Genomic DNA, 17,347 nt, shown 5'->3' on the forward strand with positions numbered 1-17,347 from the left:
CAGCTTAGCCTGGAGATTTGCTTTGCCATTGTTGAAAAATTACCTGCACAATGATTTTGTCTTGAGGCTTGAAAATTCAGCCACCAGCAGTGTTGGCAAACAGTTTTCAGAATCACTCTAAAAGTCTGTGTGATGCAGACTTTGTAAGTTGCTTTTATTTCTCAGCTTCCAGGCAATTCAAATATCTTTTCTCCTCTATCTAACCTGTTAAATTACCTCTCTCTGTTAGGGTAAGCATACCTCATTTAGTCAGATGCTACTTAGTTGATGATAGGACTGCAAGCACATGTGGAAGAAAGTGGGGAACATGTTTTCTGCTTGATCTGAATGCCTCTTTGTCTTCTGTTTTCTCTTTCCTACGGTTACTGTTGGTCTGCCAGGTGTGCCTTTTTGAATGAAAATGAGAAACTTCTTTAGTGTAGATCTCTTACTGTGGTTGGGATGAGGCTCTTTTGAAAAGCTTTGAAATTAGATGTTAATTACCTTTCTCTTCTACTGGATAATCTTCTGTACTTTAACCAAATAAGGATAATCTTCTATACTTTAATCAAATAAATATTCAAATACTTTGAATTTGCCATATTTCAGCTTTTTGACAGTTTCTTATGTGATGGATTGTAGGAGAGCAAGTGCTCATGAAAAGGCAGAACTTAAATAGGAAAAAAAAATCATAGCAGTTCAGGTGAATGGGACAGTTGATATATCACAGTTAAATGAAATTAGTCTGAACAACTGCACAGTGATGGCCAAGAAGAGAGCTGTCAAGGTTCATGTCAGCCTTTTAAGATAGTAGATGCCAATATCATAAGGTTATAAGCCTGAGAAGGATGCAGTGGAGTCCATTCTAGATCACATTTTAGGGTAAGATTTTCATTAATCTCGCTCCAATTGTGGTTGGTTCTTGATTTTGTATATTAAATATCTTCCTATAATTGTATGTATACATATGGTCAAAATAACTGTTCATAAACATAAGGTTCCTCTGGGGTACTGTGTCTCAGAAAATAACATGACCTGAAGAAGAGAACAGGCATCTCTTATCAGGCATGTTTCATTTGTATTTCCTGGGAAAATGCTTTAAAGTCTCTTGTTTCACAGCTTATCAAGACTGACCAAAATTAGCGTGACCTATTTCAGAAAGCAGCAATATCTCTACAGTGTCTTGGAGGCTGGTGGGCTTTGTTGTTTGTTTTATTTTAATCCAACAGAGTTAATGCATTTTTTAATATGTAAAAGGTTCAATATTCCTGATTTTTTTTTCTCTTTTTTTTTAATAGACACTCGATATTCTTCAGCCCTCTCAAGGGAATATCTGTGGGCCTTTTTCATGGCATTTATGTTATTTTAATAATAGATTCTTTGTGTGTGTGTGTGTGTGTTTGATTGGTTTGGTTTCCTTTGTTGATTGAAGCACATGGGAAAATCCATCTGAACATCAGGAAATACTTTTTTATGGTGAAGGTGACTGAGACCTGTCACAGCTTGCCCAGGGAATGTGTGGAGTCTCCATCTGGAGATACTCAAAGGCGTCTGGACATGGCCCTGGACAATCCAGCTCTAGGTGGCCCTGCCCAAGCTGTGGAGCTGGGCCAGATGACCTTCAGAGGCCCCTTCCAACTTCAGCCAGCCTGTGGTTTTGTGATTAAATAATTTGTTTTTCCTAATTCAAACCAGGCCTTAAAATACCAGCAAATTCTTACAGGGATTTTTATTCCTACAGCATATCCTGATATTTGCTTCTAGTTTGGGGATTGGTTTGTTTGTTTGTTATTTTAGGCACCTGTAGTCATCTAAGGGCATTAAAAAGGAGCTTAGCAACATTTGTATCTGTAATAGTAGTGGATGAAATCAAGCTGCTGTCCACCAGTGCTTGTGGTTGGATTATTATGTTGGCACTAAAACTCAGGGCCCTGCAGGTCTCATTTCAGATCTAATTCTAATGAGGATATTGAATGACTGGTGTGACAATAATGTTAATCAGTGCTGGTGCCTTCTACTTTAAAGTGAGAGCAAGAGAGAGCTTTGAAAGATGGTTTCCTTGGCATATGAGTGAAAGCTGAGTTTTTTATTAACAATTCAAACTCCTGTAATAAGTAGTAGGAAAGCTTATTAGCTATGTTTTTAGATTAAACAAAACCTTTAGGTTGTGATGTTCTTTCTTTTAACAGAATTTGTGGGATGACGAATTTAAATGAAAATTTCTAAAGTCGAAGATTGATTGAGTTGAAGTATGTAGCACGAAATCAATCCTGTCAAATTGTAGGGAAATAAGTGAGACATTTATAAACATTGTTAATGTTTTAGAAATCTAGTTTTGTGCAAATGTATTTTGAATTCTTTATAAATGAGATAACAGTAGGTCTAAATGACAAATTAAAGATTTAAAAAATAATCAGCATGCCTCTCTTGTAGTAATGGATTTATGGAGGTAGCATGCTTAACTTGCATTTGTAATTAAGGTTTTTCCATCATTAGAATAGAAATGTATTCCTGTTGAGCAGTATCTTTTTATGTGATTTATGTGGATTGAATGAGTGGCAAAACTCCACTACTTTAATCTGTTATGTGGCTAAAAGTCAGTATTTGGATTGGATTCCTAGAGGGTCATGCTGAAAGGTTAAATACATTTGTCTGTTTTCTTAGTCTTCAAATTTCCATATTCTTTACAAGTAACAAACAAATCCATGTCCTGTGGGATTGTACAATGACAACTTAGCAACTTGGCTTCATTAGTAATGAAGCCATACTGCTGTTCATTTCAAACCTCTAAATACTGAAATGGGTGGGCTGTACATGGAGTGCTTAACAACAGAGTAATGTAGAAAAGAAACTTCTGAAATGATAATTTCTTTGCACAAGTTCATAGTCCTGAAAAATGTAACTGTATGCATTGATAAACCACTAACCTTGTTCTGTTTTTAAAACAGAAAACCTTGTCTCTGGCTATGAGACAGACTACAAAAGGTATTAAAAGTGCCCTATACTAGAGTTATAGGTAATTAACCAAGTGACCACTAACTGGTCTGAAACCCTAAAGGCTGATAATAAGGTAGTCCCATTCAGGAATTTGCTTTTACATGAAGCTCATCTTTTCCCAATTGGGGTACTCCCAAAATTGTCATGGAAACATATTTCTGTTTCTGCAGGAGCTCTCTGACATCAAATATGGTTCCATCCTTAGCTCTTAGGTGATTATGATAGATGTGGTGTGGTGAGCGTCTGTGGATAGGCAATAGCTTCCAATGACATGGACCCTTTTATTCCTGTGCATCCTTACAGGAAAAATCTGGAAGGTGAACTCACCCTACAGTTCCTATTCCTGACTTAGAGTTGCAAGCCTTATTTAACAAGCAATTTAGGATTGTTAACTAGTAATTTTCTTTTGTAGTTAGTTTAAAAATAGTTAAAAAGCTTAAATGAGCCTTTTAAAAAATGTTATTTCTACATTATACATCTTACAATTGGTTAGTTGGTTAGTAAATGCTTACTTTTTTCTAGGAGAGTCTTTTGTATCCTGAGGAGCTCTGTCTTGGGCTTTGGTTGGTTGTTGGTTTCCTTGTCAGACATATCTAGGGAATTTGGGAAGCTCATTTTTAAGAGATAATCTAAAAAGACTGTGTCTGACTCTGACAGACTGTCAGGAGCTCTTTCCATCTGTATCCAATCCAGCTTCATCAAATGCTGTAAAGAAGTTGCACGGAACAAATCAGAATGAGACTTCATGCTGTTAACCATGCGTGTTCCTCATCGTACTTTCAAATCTTTGGAGCAATCTCTAGGTCCTGCCTTAAGCAGAAAATGTTAAGCATGCCATGTAGAGCTGAAACTGTTTCATAGAATCACAGAATATGCTGAGTTGGAAGGGACCCATTGTGATCATTGAGTCCCACTCCTGGCTCTGTGCAGGACATCCCAAGAGTCACACCATGTGCCTGAGAGCATTGCCCAGACACTTCTTGAGCTCTGTCAGGCTGGTGCTCTGATCACTTCCCTGAGCAGCCCAACCACCCTCTGGGTGAAAAACATTTTCCTGATATCCAACCTAAACCTCCCCTGACTCAGCTTCAGGCCGTTCCCTTCAGTGGTCACAGAGCAGAGATCAGTGCCTGCCCCTCCTCTTCCCCGGACGAGGAAGTTGTAACTGCACTGAGGTCTCCCCTCAGTCTCCTCCAGGCTGAACAGATCAAGGGACCTCAGTGGCTCCTCATAAGGTTTTTTGTCTCTGGCACCACCTAAAAAGGCTTTTACCACACTGCTAAAAGAGATGAGAAATCTACACACAGAGCTATGTCTGAAGGCTTGGAGGAAGTATCCCAGCAAGGCATGGGTTTATGGCACTGAAGATTTAAATGCAATGTAACACAGAGTGGCAGGGAGTGGTGTTCCAGGCTGACAGCAGAAAGGAGGAAAGTCCATAGACATTTGTAAAATAGCCTGTATAAGTAACATAATGTGGAAACATATCATGATATTCTTTACGATTACTCTAAGGGTAAATGGAAAATTGAACTGGAGCTGGGTTTTTTTAAGTACAGTTGTGAACCCTCTAGGCATTCATATACCCTTGAACTCTCATCTTTTGCATTTGAGTAGCTTTGGTGGAACCTTGAACATCCCAGTATAGTTGGAAAGCCGACTGTACAGGAGCTTCTTGCTTGTGGTTTTTTTTTTTTTTTTTTCATGAGCCATTGAGGCTCATAATCTGTCAGATCTGAAGCAGATTATTTTGAAGTCTTTCAGAATGTTCCTTTTCTTCAGAAAGGAAAGAGCCAGAGCTTTGTCTGTAACACTGTGCTGGAGGCACTCCCTTATTCACATGGATGTGCTGGAAGAGGCCCTCTTGCTGTTGGTTACCTGGTCCTTCCTGCTCTCATATCCCACCCTGTGCTTGGCAGCATGGACATGCACTCCTGCTCCTCTCAGTGCTGGCTCAAAGCTCTCCTGCCTGCCTGAGAAGCCTGTTGGAACAGATAATTTTGCCCCATTTAGGCAAATGGATCCTTCCTTGTCCAAGGAATTCTTGGTGCTGACACCAGCTGCAACCACGGAGGATGAATAAGTATTGTTTAACTTTAAAAAAACACCTGTCGTGTTGTCTAAATATATCTAATTTAATGAAACAAAATTATATGCTTTATGAAAATCCTGCATGACATTTAAGAAATTAGGTAAGAGAACTTTCTTTGGAGGCTAATTAGAGGCTAAAATACTTTTCTGAATTTGCATAAATGTTGCTTTGATAGACAATCACTTAGTCAAAATGAAAGAACAGCTTTAAAGCAGTTCAAACCACTTATAAAGATTTTTTGATGGACACAACATCCACTAACAATCTATTCATTACTAAGGCTACCATGTCCTCTTATCTCCTATAAAATGTCAGGATCATTTTCAGTGGATATTACCTGTATCTAGTCAGAGATTGCCTTGTTCTGTTTTGTGTAGCTATTGCAAAATGCCCTTGGTTCTTGAAGAAGAAGGCTGTATTGGTCACTAGAAGGCCTTTTTCTTTTAAGAATACTCTTCAGGTAGTGCAGATGTGTCCTGCATCTGTTTTTCTCTTTAGCACTTGCTTGTCTTCTCCCAGGCCTTCCTTTTTCTCCAAGCATAAAAGTTGTGGTTATTACTTAAAAGATGCTGACCAGGAGAACCTTAGAAAAGTTTTAATTCTAGTTTTTTTGCTTTTTATTAAAAAAACCACCCCAGAAACAAAGGGGAGGAAGATTTGATTCTCAGGGAGTTTGCTGTCATCTCAGGTAGTGCACTGAGTTTCTCTACTGCTAAAAAATGTGAAATCTTTGAAGTATTAGTTTTATTTCTTTTTCAGCTTTATAGGCATACCTGATGCTTTTGAAAAGCCATCTTCTCTACTGATTCTGAGATATACTCCCTGATTTCTCCAGGGCTTCTAGTTAAATGGCTGTGAGAGTAACTTCTCTTGGACATGGGACAGTACTTGCATTTCTGTCACTTTAAGATTGAGAGACATGCTTATATATTTGAAAGATAACTTCTAACACTGTAGTTTTAAACCTGATGTGGAAGATGGTATGGTTATTATTCCCTACTCTGGAACAGATTTTACTGTTATTCAGATGAAAATTTCTGTGCTCTGGTTTTAAACCTTGACTAGATTTTAAATTGTCTGACTATAAAGGAAACCTTCGTTTATTAGTAATTAATTTCAATTATTTATTGTTCTTGTCATTTTATTTTTTTTAATGAAAGACTGATTATATTTTGCTGAATGTGTTAAACTTGTTCAGTTTGGGAAACAACAATGTAAAGCTTTCCTGTCTAAATGTTTGTTCATTCCATTGAAACAAATGCTGTTGTTTTCTCTAAGGAGAATGCATATGCATTTAAATATTGAATAACTTAACACATGTTTTGGTATTACTAGGAAATAGTAAATTATGCTTGTCATATTCTTTCTTAATTAGGAGGGGTTTCACTTGTGGTTTGTGGTACAGTTAGCTTTTGATACAGTTGCAGTCAGCTTTCTAAGCAAAGCTATCTTTGCATCTTATAGTTCAAGTACAAAATGTATGTCAAGCACAAATTTATTTAATGCTTTGGAATAAAAAGAGAATCATAAAAGTAATGAGCCAAGATTTGTACCACATTCTTCTTCATTGAGTGAAACAGGGATCCTTGCTCCTTCATTTTTGGTGTTCAGTTTTGAACGAGTTAGAAAGAAAATAACAGCATGGGTGGGCTGAGCCCTGGCGCTTCTCTAGGAACTGTCCCTGTGTTTGGTTTCTCTGGAGGGTTAGGAGATGCCCGGGCTGTACCGACATTTTTCACAGCTAGTTATCACATGGACATTGTATTCCTGCTGCTTCTGGGAACAGAGAACACTTCTGGGTAGTGGGTCAGAGCCAGGCCAGTTACCTTCTATGCATGCAAGTGTTCCGCTTTACTGTCGAGCACTCCATTTCTCTGTTCTGAGATTGTAAAATCATTTTCAACATGGAAGTTTTTGTGTGTATTTGGTTTCTTTTTTGTTGTTGTTGTTTTTTTTGTTTTGTTGCTTGCTTGTTTTTTTTATTTGTTTTTGTTTGTGGTTTTTTTTCATTTTGTTCAGTGCTTCTGAGAGTATGTTTCATTGTTCTTTCTTTCATCCTAATACCAAAATAACACTTTCCAAAATAGGCAAAATTGTTTTAATATAGCATGGTTTGTAACATACTGTATAGAAAAATCAGTTTCACAATTTAATAAGAAAACAATTCTGGTTCTCCCATTCTCTTCAGCGAAGCTCACCACAACTACTTGAAATAGAAGTACTGTAGAATTTTAAGGATATAATTGTTTCTGGCACCAAGGGAACATTGTCTTCAAATTCTAATTTGATTCTCATCATCATCTGTGTTTTATTGTAATCTTTGCATTTCTTGTCAAAATGTGGCAAAGATACACATAATTTTTTTTGTACTCAGCACGTTTCTGTTGCTGCCTTTTTTGTGTCTTCTGTTGTTTGTGAAGCAAAAGATTCTACCTTTTCTTGGCATGCAAACGTCTGTCACTGGATCTTTGTGTACACTGCTTTGGAACCATTCTCCCTGAGGTTTTGGTGCTCCATCCAGTACTGCTGTTATATACAGAAGCTGTGACAGTTGTGTTACTGTCTGTCAGCTTTGCTGGGTGGAGTGTGAACAGTTAATTTCAGCATTTCTGAAGAAAAACAAAACTAAAACAACACAGAAGGGAAAACTTTGGCAGTTTGGGAGTATTTCTCATGCTGTTAATGTTTCATAGGAGTGCACATTTTGGAGAAATGTAACTTTGAATGTATTGTCTAAGTACAGCAAACACTCAGTAAAAGCTCTTTGAAACAAACTTATTAACTACTTGAATCTGATCACTCAAACTTTTCTAAATCAAGTCCATTGTTTGATAAAAAGACTGAACTGCTATTCTTCATTCTCTGTGGCAAATAAGGCCTCCGTCTTTCTTTCACTTATGCTTAGGGCATATGTGCCTTTTTGTCCAGCAATAGAAAACTTTCCTGGAAATTCTCCTTTATAAAATCTTTTTACAGCATCCTGTGACCGTGGTTTATCAGTGCTGGTCTACTTAAGACAAAATCCTTACCAAGTTAATGAATAGGTTACAAAAATACAGAGGTTCAGAAATACTTAGAGTAATGAGTGGTGTTACTGGAACACAGTTTTTCCATCTCATTTATTCCTCTGTCCCATGGGAAGGAATAGCTAATAAGAATTGGTAAAGCAGGTGACAGAATTATTTTCTTACTACATAATTGGAGAAGTAAATAAATGATGTGGAAAAATATATCAGGTTTACTCTAGATAAGTGCAGATGATTTTCAAAAATGCAGTTTTTTACAGGGCCTTAAGGCTGCTTGTGTTTCTCCTCATGCAGAGTGAATGCACAAGGAGTGGTGTGGGTAGGGTTTGTTTGTTTGGGGGTGTTGTGTATTCCTTTCTGGTACAATGTTTTTATAATGACTGTGCTCATTCTTTTCAGTTGGCTCTTAAGTCTTCCCTTCTGTTCCTTCATGTCTATGGATTCTGCAGAAAATGTGTGTTTACAGGAGAAATCTTTGCACCAGCATATTAGTTTTATATGCTCTCATTGGTTTTTAACTCTTGTATCTGAGTTTGTGTCCACAGAAACATCTTTTCAGCAGAAGGTACTCCTCAGAGGTTTTTAAATAAGGGATCTTCAAAAATACTTGATGTAATAAATAATAGTAAAGCTGTTCTTTGTATATTTATATTTTTTAATCATTCCCTGTCTTATATCACAACCTCATTTAATTAAGTAATTAATGAGTTGGGGTGGGATTAGAACAGGGAATTTTGCAGTTTGATGAGGGCTTGTCTGCCATTACGGTCTTTAAGTTTATATTGACTTGCAGTTCTTGAGTGAGAGAATATGTGTTGCTAGTCTTGCTTTTACAAGAAAAAAAGTTAACAGAGTTTGACAGATGTTCACTGTTCTGAGAAGTTCACAGGTTTTTAGAAGTATATGTTTGCTGGGGGGAGGGGGCATGGCTATACAGATGGGTTGCCAGGCAATTAATTCTTCCTACTTGGAACAGGAGACAATCCAGCTCTCATAAGCAGTGCAGTATTATTTGCAAAAGGAAACTACCCAATACCATTTTTCCTATTCTCTTCCTTCTTTCTTCTGTCTTCCCACCTCCCTTCCTCTGCTGTGCATTTCTGAGAAACTGCTCAGGATTGATATGATAGCAGAGCTGTCACTCTCTTTAACAAAAAAAAAAAAAAGTCACTTTTATTCTAGGTATTTTAATAGAGTCCCATTAAGGATGTATTGCTGACTGAAATATTGGCATGAAGGGCTCTCACTGAGCTGAGCCCAGGAATTAAGAAGTCAGGAAATGGGCTGCTGCATTGCTAAAGAACCTTGTGTGACACAGTATCTCCTGATTGGGGGGATCATTACTGCTATTATGACTCGACTTGCGTAGGAATTTTAAATTTCATCTGAATGTCAGTAATAACCCTCTTAGCAAATTATCCTGAATAAAATCACGAAGGCATTTTATATAATAGGTGTTGAATTACTGGATAGATTTGCTAATTAAATACTCTTTGTTCTGCTGCAGTTGACATTACAGGGTAAGATCTTGAACAATTATTCTCAACAGCTGTACTTTGTTAAAGGAAAAATTAACTACAAAGTTGTTTTTTTTTCTACACTTGAAATTGGCAGATTTTTGAAATGTGCTTGAAAAAATTCCATCATCCAGTTGGTAATGAGAGGATAAATATGCAGGTGTTGCTGTGAAATCAGATAACTACTGACTGCCTTATTAATGAATTTAGCAATACTTTATAACTTCTGTTTTGTAGCTGTTGGCACTTGCAAGTGATCTCCTGTCAGAACGGGTGGCACTAGCATATGCCAGTCACTTGATGAAGCCAACTTGTCTGTGACCCTCTTGCTGTGATTACCTACACCCACTGCTGTCCTCAGGGACAACTGAGAAATGGTTTTTGCACAGCCAGACAATTTTTTTAGTAGGGGGTATTCCTTTATAAAAAAGAAAAAAAAAAGTTATCTTTCTCATTATTAATGGAATTATTTCAGAGAGTGAAGTAGAAAATGCCAGAGATTATCAAGGGAAAATTGATAGGCCTTCCTTTCTTTTCAGTATAAACTCTTCATTTTGGTGTAATTTTTCAATTTTGTTTCAGGGACTCCTGTTTGCTTTTGGAGTACTAAGGGAGGGGTAAAACCTTCCTCTGTAGGAGTTAGCTAATGCATAAGAGGAAGAGTTGTGGGGTGGTGAATATGTTGGAATTTAGACTACTTTATATGAAATTTGATATCATTTACCAGTGATATGTCTTTAGAATAATTTCAAAACTCGATAGAAGGGTGGTGGGGTCGAATGTCTGAATCAGTTACTAGGACATAAATAGGAGTGGAATACCCTCTTTTTGAGCTTCCAATTAAAATGGAATTGTGTGTGTCTGATTCCAGTGACAGGTACAGCCTCGCAGGAATCTGCAGTTAGGGCTCACCATTTTCCTGTTTTATAAAGAAGACTGAGGACGGCTGAGCTTTCTGCACTTTTGGACTTCAGGAGAGTTCAGGCATCACATTGTTTGAGTGCCTGGTTTGCAGCACCAGTGAATGGTCTTTAAATCAACTGGATGCTTTGAACTTGACCCAGAGAGTGTAAATCCATAGATATCCATATGTGCTTGGGGAATAACCCTGATAAGGACATGTGTTGTGAGTTCAGCTGTGTCAAAGTTGCATCATAATTTGGAACTGAACCTGTCTTCAAGTGCCTTGAGGAGAATACAGCTTTCAGAGCATAATTGCAGACAAAAAAAACCCAACATACATGCACTGTGGTTATGTAAAGGTTCTGAAATACGGAAGAAACTTGCCATTGGTGTTAAAGGAATGACAGTGTTGTCATCCTGTTTGTGTGCTATTGTGTAGAGGGGGAGATTTCACCTGTTTCAAAATTCCTTGCTGTGACAGCATAGTCAGCATCACAATAGTCAAGACTCTTGGCTTCATTTTAGACACTTTGGCCTTATCAAAGTAATGAGATTTCCCTGAACATGATCTTATTCCCACTGAGCATGGACAGGTCTTGTCTGTTTGTCCCTTTTCTTTCCTCATCCCTGCTTATCTCTACTGCTCAGCTCCCTGCCATAGGCTTCTTGACTACAAGTCTTCATTCTGCCTTTTGGCAAATATGGCCAAGGAGTATTGCAATTTAATATGTGAAAAATAGTGAAAGTGAGACTTGGTTACTAAATTTGATGTAAGCTGTTCATAGTGTGTTGCCTGACTGTATTTTGAGTTCACCTAACAGACTCTGATCATTGCTGTAACATGTGGTTCAGATTAATCCTCAAGAAAATTCAAAATATAAGTATATATGACTAGCAGGATTGGCTGAAGAAAAACTGAGGTTTCTGCTGAGTGGCAATGGAAAGGGCTGAAACCAAGGAAGTGGAATCTGGAGCTGTGTGCCAGAGCACCAGGATGTTGATAAGAAGGAAATGAGGGGTACAGTGGAACTGTGGCCAAGTGACTGAAGGAATGGACCAGATGTTGGTTCTCATGCAGCTGTGCAGAATTCACCAAGCTCTTCCTGCTGCTCCAACTACACTTTTTTTTCATTAAGCTCATTTGATTGTCCCTTTTCTGTGCTCCAGCTGTAACTGGGGCTTCAGATGAGGTGCTCTCCCCACCCTCCACTGTGCTGAGCATTATTAGAGATGGAAGCAGCATCCTATTCACATGAGGTTTCTTTAGCTATTTCTAAGGTTCAGAGTGGTGCTGTTCAGAGCGTTTGGAGAATTGGGATGCATTCTTGGGTGAGGAACAAGCCTGGTTACACCCCTTGACTCAAGAACTGTGTCCTGTCTTTATCCCAGCTCCTTGTCCCAGTTCTGGTTTCCATAAGGAGTTTGCTTTTTGATGACCCATTTTGAGATCATTACAAGGGTAATCAACCTTTGACTAAGTCTTCTAAAGTGAGCACCATCCAGGATGGACTGAATCAGACAGGATGTTTTTGGGAAAAAATTCAATGACATCAAGAAATAAGATGATGGATATGAAGGCAACAACTGACCTAAATTATTGAAAGAGACTTAATTCTGGCACTTGCTGATTAGGTTGTATTTAAGCCATTTGATTCAGTGTTCTTTTTTCCTAAGGTAGAATGTGTGCATGCACGTGCAATTTTGAGATTTGTTTTAATCTTGTTTTAGGGGAGTTAATAATAGCATTAATACAAGGTCAAACGAGAATTTACTCATGTAATAGGCGTATTGAGGTGACTGTGTGTTGCCAGGAGAGAGGTGGTTTGCTTTGTTTTGAAAGGTGAGAGCATTTGGAGTTAGCAACCTAATGGATATGTTTGCCTGTGTTAGCCTGTAATTATATCATATGCTAATCTTGGATTATTTTTTTTATTTCAGATTTTGATGCATACCAAGGAGATGGTGCAGAAGGTAATGCTGAGCATTTTCATTAAACAACAACACTTAAAGAGCACACCTGGTGAAATTTTTTTATTCCAGGAGAAATGTAACCCAAACAGACCAGAAATCACTTCTTAGGATGCCTAGTTTACAAATGTAATCCTTCCTGATGGATTATAGCTTTTTTCTTTTCCTACCACAGATATGATCTGGACCCTGCTTGAAGCCTATGTGGGACTGTTTCAAGCAAATTAGCAACAGTGCTAATTAGAGTTTACTCATAAACCTGTTACACCATGTGTTCTAGTGGTTTATTATGGTTTATTTTTTGGCATCTTTTAAACTCTGTCACGGGGTGGTTTTTTGACTCTGTGGAGTTTAACATGGACATAGCCATGTTGCAGTTTTTACAGCTGCATTGATTTTCCACCACTGAAAATGTCAGGTTTTCTTTTATTTTTTTTTTTCAAATTAATATTATGCAATTATATGCATCTGCCATTTTTTTGCAGTTGTTGTGACATTTACTGGTGTTGGCAGTTTTTCTTCTTACCTTTTTCCTTGCTATGCCTTTCATATGCACCTCAGGCTTTATGTTCCTCAGTTTGTCTAGAGTTTGCTCCATTATCCAGAGTATTACAGAAGTATGGCTGGTGTTTAAATGCAGTGTTCTCCAACCAGGACATTTAAATTGTTAGAAGAATCAGAAATTTTGTGAGGGGCAGAGTGTCAGTCAAAGAAAAGGGGTTCAGTAAATATTTGTGTCCATGTCTGGGTGTAATTGTTCAGTAGTTCAGCCTGGAAAGAGAAAACTTGTGGATCATAGTAGCTAGATCCTTCTCCAAAAGGAGCATTCTCTGAAACATCTGGTGCCCAGGGGAGGACAAACACAGGTGGTTGGATTAGCAGAAGTTAAAAGATGGGAGAGGGAAGATGGAAATATGAAGCCATCTCCATAACCTGGAAGAGTGAAGAAGAGCAGCCTAACCTGGGCAGTGCTGTGGTATTCTCAGTTGCTGTCATCCACAGATTTGTTTGAAATAGAGAATCTAAGTATTTTTTTTTTGCTCAGTGGTATTGTGATGGCTGCAGATGGGATGGGATACCTGGCTGTGATATTACCTTTCAAACACTTTGGCTGACTGCCTTGTCTGAATTTGCTCAGCAGCCTTGTGTAAGTGATTTTCTTGTGTCTTAGCAGTCCAAAGTTATTTCTGATCTGAGTTCCTGCTGTTTCTCAAGATCAGATTTGTTCACTAACTTATTTTTCTAGTATTCATTTAGTAAAATGTTACCTATTTGTATTATGTACACAACTGGATAGTGGTCTTTTAACATATCAGTGGCTGAAATTTCTTTATTCTCTTTAAATTCAAATACGTTTTAATGAAATGTACAGACCTATCAGTAAAAATTTATTTTGTTTTCTTGGCTAGTATACTTTTTAGTGTTTAAGGGGTAGTATATAGATAATGATATTTTTGAACCTTGAAAGTTATGTGAGACTTGTAGAAGAGGAGTAGCTCTTTTTTATTTTTCAAAGCAATTTTTTTTTTTGTTTAGATGAACCTTGAAGTGATTTATGGAGACACAGATTCCATTATGATAAACACTAATAGCACCAGTTTGGATGAGGTCTTCAAGCTGGGGAATAAGGTAAGGAACTTTTTCTTTTTGAAGATTTCCTGCATAGGTCTGTGTTGTTACTGAGTGGAGCAGATGGTATTGAGAGAGGATTCTGTGCCACAAGCAGAGAATATCCCCTAAGAAAGAACTTCACAATGTGTGGAACCTATGAAGTAGTAAAAACTCAGCTATACCTGCTCTTTTTCAGGTGTAGCTATTCTGTGCATTTTTAAAAGTGATTAAATGAACCATTTCATTGCATAACAAGCTTTTTTTTACTAACCTTAAGGTAGCAGGAGAGTATCTCAATATTTGGTGAACCAAAGTGTGAGGTACAATTTCTCCTCCAAGTTAATTTCAATTACAACGTGAACAGTTCTGATTTTTTTTTAGGAGGGATGTTTCTCAGTTTAGTTTTGTTTATTTATGTAATTTGTATGACACTCAATATGTTATCAGATTTCCAGTGCTAAGTTCAAATATTAATTTTCATGGTATACCAGCTACAGAAGAGATCTGATTGATTAGGAGCTGGCAATTGATGATGTGGAAGTTTTGTGGCTCTCTGAAATTGTGGAAGAAAAATGAGAAATATTTCAGAACTTTCTATAGAAAAGATGTAAGAGAAGCTGTTTTTGAAAGATGGAAGAAATTGTGATGAAAATGAGAGCTATGGAAATTCTAAAAAAACTAAAGAAAGCAAAGATGTATTCAGTATAATATTAAACAGAAGTAATTTAATTTTAAGGCAGAGAGTGATTCCAGAGTTTTTTAGAATACTTCTGCCTTCATGCCACTGGGAACATTTAGAAGTAGATGCATTCAGGAGCAGAAAATGGGATAATAACTTGATATCATAACTGAGTAGCAGGAGGGCTGCTGGCGTGGTAGAAAGCAGTCTTTTGTTTGCCACATGCAAGATTATATATAATTTCTAGTGTATATACAGTAGTCTATAAGAAAATTTAATCTTACTCCAGTTGTGTATGTGCGGTTTCATTCTGTTTATTTCTTGTCCCTATGCTCCCATTTGATGGCTAAACATTACAGAGGATAGTTAAATAATAATAACTTTTATGAAATCTGACAGGATAAGCATTATAGGTTAAGTACATCTGAATTAGAGTCAGGTTTTATGAGAGAATAGGTATGTGTTTGAACTTGTCAGCTTCTTAATGAGAGTAAAATCTTAAGCTTTTTTAATCCATTATACTTCTGTATTATGTATCAGGGGTTTTTTTAATTGAACAAAAAAAGGACAGAAAGATATGTTTTGATTAAAATCATGTACAACATATAAAAAGTGAATAAAAAACTTATCTCTGTAAACCAGCACAATCAAACCTAGCATCAAAATTGCAGATGTTTTGGCTTTCGATATTTTTTCTGTGGCAGTAAAAAGTGATTCATATCTATCTCATTTCACATTTCTTGTTTGTTTGTTTGTTTATTCCTCAAGAAAGTAACAGTTGTTTTTTTTGCTAACACTTTGATCATTTGCATTTTCCTTGTTTTGAGTAATTCCTTTAAAAAAATCAGGATAAAGAATTGTCTGTTTTGATGAGGAACACTCTCAAGAAATGTCTCTGCTCCACTGCATAATAATTTCTTTCCCAAAGTTTTGTGTTCAGAGGTGGGGAATATTTACATTGCTTTCACTGTAGTTTTGCTTTAATGTAGATAGTATGGAAGGCACAGAGGTTTAATGCAAACAATTACAGTGAGAGCAGTTAGTGAGTGTACCCCTGTTCTGATGTAAAGTGTGAATTTGTGAATTGTCTTCAGCACTGAAGCATTCCTCCAAGAAATTAATTTTGGTTTTTTATTGGAGAAAATTCTCTTATGTGCCTTCTGAATTCCCCCATCTAATCTGTGTTTTCTCTCCCACCCTTAACCCTCCAGTATTTACATCCATACCCTTTTCAGTCATTACTTAGCAGAAGTTTTTTCTTATTTTCTGTGTGTCCTTATGAATCAGATTTGCCAGTACATTCAGTACTGAGCTGTTACTGGATTTTGAGCACTTGGTGCTGTAAAAAATAAAAATTGAAAATTAAAATTGCAGAAAAATGTTCAGAGGAATTGTTTGACTGTTTTTAGAAAGAAAATATCAACCCTGTAGCAAAATGGTTTTTGCCTCATGATGTCTTTCAAAACTTAGAAATATACAGGAGACATCAAAGTAATGGTAATTCCTGCAATAGGGAGTACAAGATCTAAGAGGGAAAAACTAAGTACACACATGTATGTATACACAGAAGTGAAAAGTTTTTAAGGAAGGTTTTGGTTAAAATGGTAATCTGAGTTCAAAGCTAGATAGGAAACCAGTGAGATTTTATGCTGAGGGTCTTGTTCTTGGTGAGAGTATCTACATGGCAAAAGAACTTAAATGCATATCCAACTTCAGTGAGACATGAGAAGAGGATAGTTGGTGGTAAAAGTGTTAGTGAGTATGGATACTGAAAATCAACAAGGAAAGTTAAATTGTAGAGGAAAGAAAGTAAAGATTAGAACATGAAGACAGAACAGAATACCTGGCATGTGCAGATACTCTGTTGAAGAACATAAACTACAAACATATGAAGAAAGAAAAAGGAAAAAAGCAAGTGGGAAACTTTCAGCCAAGCCAGTAGGTGGGTAAATATGTACTGGAACCAGAGTTTGTTGTTGAAGGTTCATGCTGTTTTGAGCTGTTGCACTTCTATTCCCTTAGAATAGAGGTAAGAGATACTTGGTACTAAATTAAGACAATATATCAGTGCCACGTGAATCTTTTGTGTATGGATAAAACATAGTCTGTGTGTAGAAAAACCTCACCTTTTCCCCTCAAGGAAATCAGGCTATGGAAAAGGTGGGTATTTTGTGGGGAAGGGTAAAAGAAGCTTGCCTCTTTTTCCTGAACATGCACACACAGAGCTCTGGTCTGCAGTCATAGTTTTTCTCCCCTCCCTGGTTTACGATGAGAGTGGAAAGAAAGAAAGAAAGAAAGATGCCTTTGGAAGATAACTTTTCTATACAGCTATTTGCCTTTTCTGACTGAGTGACCATCTCTTGTCTTTGCCTAGTAAGTAGGTCCCTGCTGTGAAATCCCTTGTTTGCTTAATTTATGGGAGAGGTTAGGTGGAGTAGCTGTTCTAGAAAAATGAGCTGGAGTCAGTTATCTCCAAGGTCACTTCAGTCTCATGTTTATCTCCCTTCCTTAGTTTTATGAAGGAGTCAGATGTACCAAGCTGTAGATACTAAAAAAGTCAATGGGTCAACCTTAA

General features: G+C 37.2%; 1 protein-coding gene across 1 annotated transcript in view; it reads left to right on the plus strand.

Annotated features, from left to right (window-relative positions):
• POLA1 (DNA polymerase alpha 1, catalytic subunit) overlaps nucleotides 1-17,347 on the plus strand; it is a 185,530-nt gene that overhangs the window by 53,094 nt on the left and 115,089 nt on the right. Inside the window, 2 exon segments of the mRNA XM_066545449.1 lie at nucleotides 12,453-12,485; nucleotides 14,019-14,111. Of these exon segments, the coding sequence (XP_066401546.1) occupies nucleotides 12,453-12,485; nucleotides 14,019-14,111 (126 nt within the window).

Source organism: Molothrus aeneus, chromosome 2 (assembly GCF_037042795.1).
Source record: "Molothrus aeneus isolate 106 chromosome 2, BPBGC_Maene_1.0, whole genome shotgun sequence".
Lineage (NCBI taxonomy): Eukaryota > Metazoa > Chordata > Aves > Passeriformes > Icteridae > Molothrus > Molothrus aeneus.